General features: G+C 38.4%; 1 protein-coding gene across 1 annotated transcript; it reads right to left on the reverse strand.

Annotated features, from left to right (window-relative positions):
- Positions 1-316: 316 nt before the first annotated feature.
- On the reverse strand, positions 317-1,838 carry FAM240A (family with sequence similarity 240 member A). Its single transcript, XM_010174954.1, has 2 exons — positions 1,699-1,838; positions 317-395 (listed from the first exon to the last, which is right to left on the reverse strand). Exons 1-2 carry the CDS (start codon positions 1,836-1,838, stop codon positions 317-319), a joined length of 219 nt encoding a protein of 72 aa, XP_010173256.1.
- Positions 1,839-5,627: the final 3,789 nt, after the last annotated feature.

Below are 5,627 nucleotides of genomic sequence, written 5' to 3' on the forward strand. Positions count from 1 at the left end.
AAGGAAATAATTTTGCTGAGCACTGACTGTGTAACTAAACTCTTTTTCCAGGCATCTACAGCTCAGTGAATCATAATTTATTAGTCTAGAAGACTTCAGAGTACTTCAATCTCCATTAATCAAATGAAGGGATGCATGCATAATCTTAAAAGTAGCAATAGACATTTCACATATAAAACTCCTAATCATGACAGCTAATTAATTATATCTCATGTAAGCCACAAAGTAAAATTAACTTAAGCTTTTGCATCACACCATCATGCTTTCCTACAAAACAGTTTCCTTTTTCCCCAAATGTGTAATAAATGTGGGGTCTTCAGCTAGATGGGTCTTCAGGTTGGGTCCTCAACATCTTTATCCGTTTTTCCAGCCTCTCCATCCATTCATTTCTGAGCCTACGGACAGAAACATGGATCAGCTTGTCCCCATATTTTTACAGGGAACAGATTTGTACTCTTCATGTTTCCCACCATACCCTTTGGTGCTTTTTCCCAGTTGTCATGCAAATTGTCCTGCCCCTTTAGACTACTCTGCTGGATGACATTTCAGGACTAGCTCTTAAATCCCAATGAAGGCTCACCTGGGCTTTGTGGTTCATCTTCATCTCCAGGGTGCCCTCTCTTAAGTGCCTCTGTGTGCCAGAGTGACTTGTCATCTCCACTGGAGATGGCCTGCTGCCACCTGCTGGGTAGCATCACCCAACATTTCTCCAGTGCCCCTCCTCCTCAGAAATGCATTAACAAAAATTACCACATAGAGACTCCAGAGGACTGTTTGGCTCAGAAACACTGTGCATGTTGAAACTTACGTTAGACCCAGAGCAGATACCTTTAAGTACATTGTTTTCTTTTTGAATAGTATCTAGGTACCACAGAAAGACTACCTCAAATTGAAAAGACAGCAATTTCACAGCTGAGGAGCTGAGATGTTGAAATTAGTTTAGTTACAAATGGATAAAACACACTAGAGACTAATTCCAGTGTTCTTTCACCCAGGGTTGCTAATGCAAGGCCATCCTTCCTCTTATCTTTTCAAGCATCAATCCAAAGAGTGAGATGTTGAAAAAATGCTTTCTTACTGAACAATCTCAAGCCAAAATAGCTATCTCTGCACAGGTCTTCAACTTACGGAGATTTAATGTGAAGAAAAACTGTACCTATGTTGCCACAGACTGGTCTTTCTCATTGTGGTTAATTAAGGTAAATACGACTGATTGGGGTAAATACAGATAGGATTGGTGGTTACCTTAGTCAGTTAGTACCCTTGGACTGTCTGCTTTATTATGGATTTATCTTGTCCAAATTAAGCCATCTTAATGAATTCAAACTATAGTATTCTAAAAATAAGGCCACAGAGAAAGAAGGTGGGCAAGGTACTCATCTGTGCTAGCTCTGCTGTGAACATAAGCCTTGATGTTCAAGACAAGTCTGCACTGCTAGATATTGTTCTGGTAACTTCAGAAAGATCCACAGTTTGGACTCATTTACAGAACAAGTGTAAATTACTCTTTTATCCTGTGAAGCCATAGCTTAGACACATTAGCACTATCTTGCTAATTTGGAAAGTTTTATTATTTTCTAAATATATAAGAAAAATAATTTCAGCTTTCATTGCATGATTTAAATATAAGTATCACTTTTATTTGAAAAAGAATTACAACGCAAACCCAAATAACCTTTCTGGATGCAAACTACCTACTTTGTCAGAGCACTTCTTTGCTGACGTTCTTTTTCAATTTGCAGATACCGAGTTTGTTGTTCAATAGTCTTTTCCCAGAAGTTCCTCAGGTCACTAGTTTCACATCCCCGTACTTCGTGACGTATGTATTGGCTATTCATATTCCCTAAAGGAGAAATTTGAAACAACCATATGACAAGTTATTGGTTCCTCATCTGTTTTCATGGCTAAAGCATAATCTTACTGTTTTGGATTTTCACAGCATTAGGGTCACATAGTCTTTTGTTTGTAGGACCAGGATAACAGTGAGCATGACTCACTATTTAAGCTTTTCATTCTTAACTCTGACACTTGAGGATATGCTATTTGCAGTGATTTGAATTCTTACTTGTTCACCTTAAATATTTCTCTCCTCCATCTGCCTTTAAGCTCATGATGCAGGCCAGTACTGTTGTATTCTCTAGCTTAATCATTAAGATACCTTTTACTGTACTCATAAATGAAAAGGAAATACAAAAATTGCCAGATGTACTGGGATTTTTTCTCACTGTCTTCATGTCTATAAAATGATAAAGTGACCATTGTAGATTAAGATTAAAACAATGAAGGAGCTCTGGCGGTTTGCTGTGAATCATTATAACACTTACTTTAGCTTTATTTGGGAATGGAGAAAATTTATGTGTATAAAGTATGTAAATAATTTTATAAGATAAAGCCACCTTGCTTACTAAATATTTCTCCCTCTTCTGCAATTTTAAAAATAGAGCAAATTCTTTGAATATATTTATATATCTGTGCCCATTCTGTACCTCTCCCTTCATTTAATGTCATCTTAAAAAAGAATTTCAGGGTGAATCTCATCCTAGGAAAAGAATATCTGTCTCAGGATGACTCTTCACGGTCTAACAGTCAAGCCCCTGTATCGTGCATTACAGCCAGAAAAAAAAAAAAAATTGTTAATTATGGAATGAATGTATCCATGTTGCCTTCCAAATTACTGTGTGTTTTTGCATGAACATGCCATTATAATATTTTCCAGAACATTTAATTTTTTAACAAGTATTTAGAGCTCTCTCATGCATTATTTGAATTCATGGCAATTATTTGTAATTTATTTTAATCAGAGCCATAGAGAGCTAGTAAACAAGCCCCTCAAGGCAAGCTTGGAAAAGCTTAAAGAAACTGCTTTCATTCTCCTGCCAAGCATCCTAAGAAAAGCAAAATTTGGAACTGCTAATCTTTACATAATTTCACTTGGAAGCTGGCTGTTTTGTGAAAAACTATGAGACACATTGTAAAGACTAAAGAGAGAAAAAAAGCAGCCCTTTTGAAGAGGTCCTTTTCTTACTAGGATTTCTCTGTGACTCCCCTGCGGTTCCCTGTAAAACACCCATATATCAACTCATGGCCTTCAAATGACAGAACAGTATTTGAGCCTGACTTTTGCAGAATAAATTTACTAAGCATTTTTTCAGGTTCTGAGCAAACTATAGCTGGACGTATAACTTGACATCAGTCTATAATGTGAATTGCAAGTACAGCTGAACACCTCCAGCTGTGCTAGGGGTTGGCCAATTACAGGTCAAAAGTTGTCTTTATACAAGTATGTGTTTTCATAAAATATATGCATTCTGTAAATATCCACATACATATCATGGAATCATAGAATCATAGAATGGTTAGGATTGGAAGGGACCTTAAAGATCATCTAGTTCCAACCCCCCTGCCATCAGCAGGGACACCTTCCACTAGACCAGGTTGCTCAAAGCCTCATCCAGCCTGGCCTTAAACACTTCCAGGGAGGGGGCATCAACACCTTCTCTGGGCAACCTGTTCCAGTGTCTGACCACCCTCACAGTGAAGAATTTCTTCCTAAAATCTAATCTAAACCTCCCCTCTTCCAGCTTAAACCCATTTCCCCTTTGTTTTGTCATTAACTGCCCTTATGAAAAGTCCCTCCCCAGCTTTCTTGTAGCCCCTTCAGGTACTGGGAGGCCTCTATAAGATCTCCCTGGAGCCTTCTCTTTTCCAGGCTGAACAGCCCCAACTGTCTCAGCCTGTCCTCATAGGAGAGGTGCTCCAGCCCTTGGATCATCCTCGTGGCCTCCTCTGGACTTGTTCTAACAGGTCCATTCCTTTCTTGTGCTTGGGGCTCCAGAACTGGACACAGCACTCCAGGTGGGGCCTTACAAGAGCGGAGGCGAGGGGCAGAATCCCCTCCCTCGACCTGCTGGCCACGCTTCTCTTGATGCAGCCCAGGATACGGTTATTGGCCTTCTTGGCTATCAACACCAACCATCTCTCTTCCCAGGTAACAGTTACTATCCTTTTTAACTTTTTGTGTACAAAGAGTAATCTAGAAATGTATGAAAAAAATACAGTAACAGCTTTCCGGGTTGACTAACCGAATTTCCATTCCAGGAGTTAATCTCTGAGGATAACAATATTTCTGAAGAGCAGCAGGCAAAATTCCCAGATAGCACTGAGGCTCCAAAATAAACTGTCAGGAAGTAATATCTCCTGGTTTCTCTAGCCAGGAGTTATTTCAAAGCATAATAACTTCATTCTTATGAATGATTATGAATTCCTTTTTAATGTACTGTGGATGTGTCTTTTCTATATATGAAGGTGAATATCTCTCCTGAATAAGGCAAAGTAGTGGAATTCACTGCCATGAGGTATAATTGAGCCCAAGTGTACTTTTTCAGAATACACATACCCTTTACTGGTTTTAAATGCTCTGTCTCCTGGTTTGATTGCATATATTCTTTGTGCTGGCCTGAATGCATTTTATAGATGTGTCTCTTCAACAGCTCTCCTCATAGCAAAAAAAATCCCAAGGAAAAGGTTTAAAACCCAGTGAAAGAGAAGTTCAGAATTAGATTTCATTGTTATTCACCTTACATCTGGTGCTGGCAGTATTTAGAAGAATGTTAGAACCCTATTGAGAATACAGAGTGTGTATAGTATTACACATTACAGGTTTGGGTGGGGTTTTTTTGGGAGGAAGTGGGAATTAGTGCTTTTCTCTGTACTCTCTCTATATTACCTGTGAAATTTTCTTTGTATGTGCTTGTGTGGATTGTCCAAACCTGTCCTTTCCTAATCTTTTATTTTGTATTAACACATGAGTACATTGGTGTTGAATTTTCTTTTACTCAGCCCTTAATCTTCCTCTTTGTTTTCTTTCCCCTTAATAGCAGGAAGTATTCAAATATGTATAAAAGGAACTGAACTTAGAATTTCTGCATCATTATTTTACTGATCCTTGTACATCCTTGATAAACACCAGTGTATCAATGTACCAGCATTTGCCTTTCTGAACTGTAGAATCATCCTACTCTAAATTACCTTTTATTTCAAACTCTCTACTTAAGCCTGTGTATGTGGTGATTGTAGGAACTGCACAATAACTCTGCTAAAATAACCCACCTGGTTTCCTTTGCCTTTATGCATCAAGTGCACAGGTGTTTGAATTCATCTCTGTCCTGCCATTCATTTCAAAACTGTTGCTATAAGCCTTCAGGGTTGTGTGGGCAACCAGGCATATCAAACCAAACCTAGTCTATCAATATTTCACTTGCCCTAAAAAAATGTTTCTGTGCTAAAATCTTCTCAGTGATGGAAATTTTATTTTCCTTTCCTACTTCAGCTATTTTTGAAGGACAGTAACAGGACTTAAGCTTGTATTGTGACTTTGCAGCAGCAGTTATCGCCTGGGAACAGTTTATTTTTGTGCTTTGGAACCTCATTTAAAGTAATTAGCAAAAGGGACCCGAATTAATTAATAAGGAAAGAGAAGAATGGAAAGGACTTCATGGAAGCAGCCTACAAAGCAGCCTGAACAAACAATCCCTATGTATGATACAACAGGTAGGCAGAAATACACTGTTAAAACATACAGCCAGTTTTAACAGCACTTTTATAGATCTTGCAGTTGACTTAAACTA

This window comes from Antrostomus carolinensis, unplaced genomic scaffold, assembly GCF_000700745.2.
Source record: "Antrostomus carolinensis isolate BGI_N321 unplaced genomic scaffold, ASM70074v2 scaffold19329, whole genome shotgun sequence".
Classification (NCBI taxonomy): Eukaryota; Metazoa; Chordata; class Aves; order Caprimulgiformes; family Caprimulgidae; genus Antrostomus; species Antrostomus carolinensis.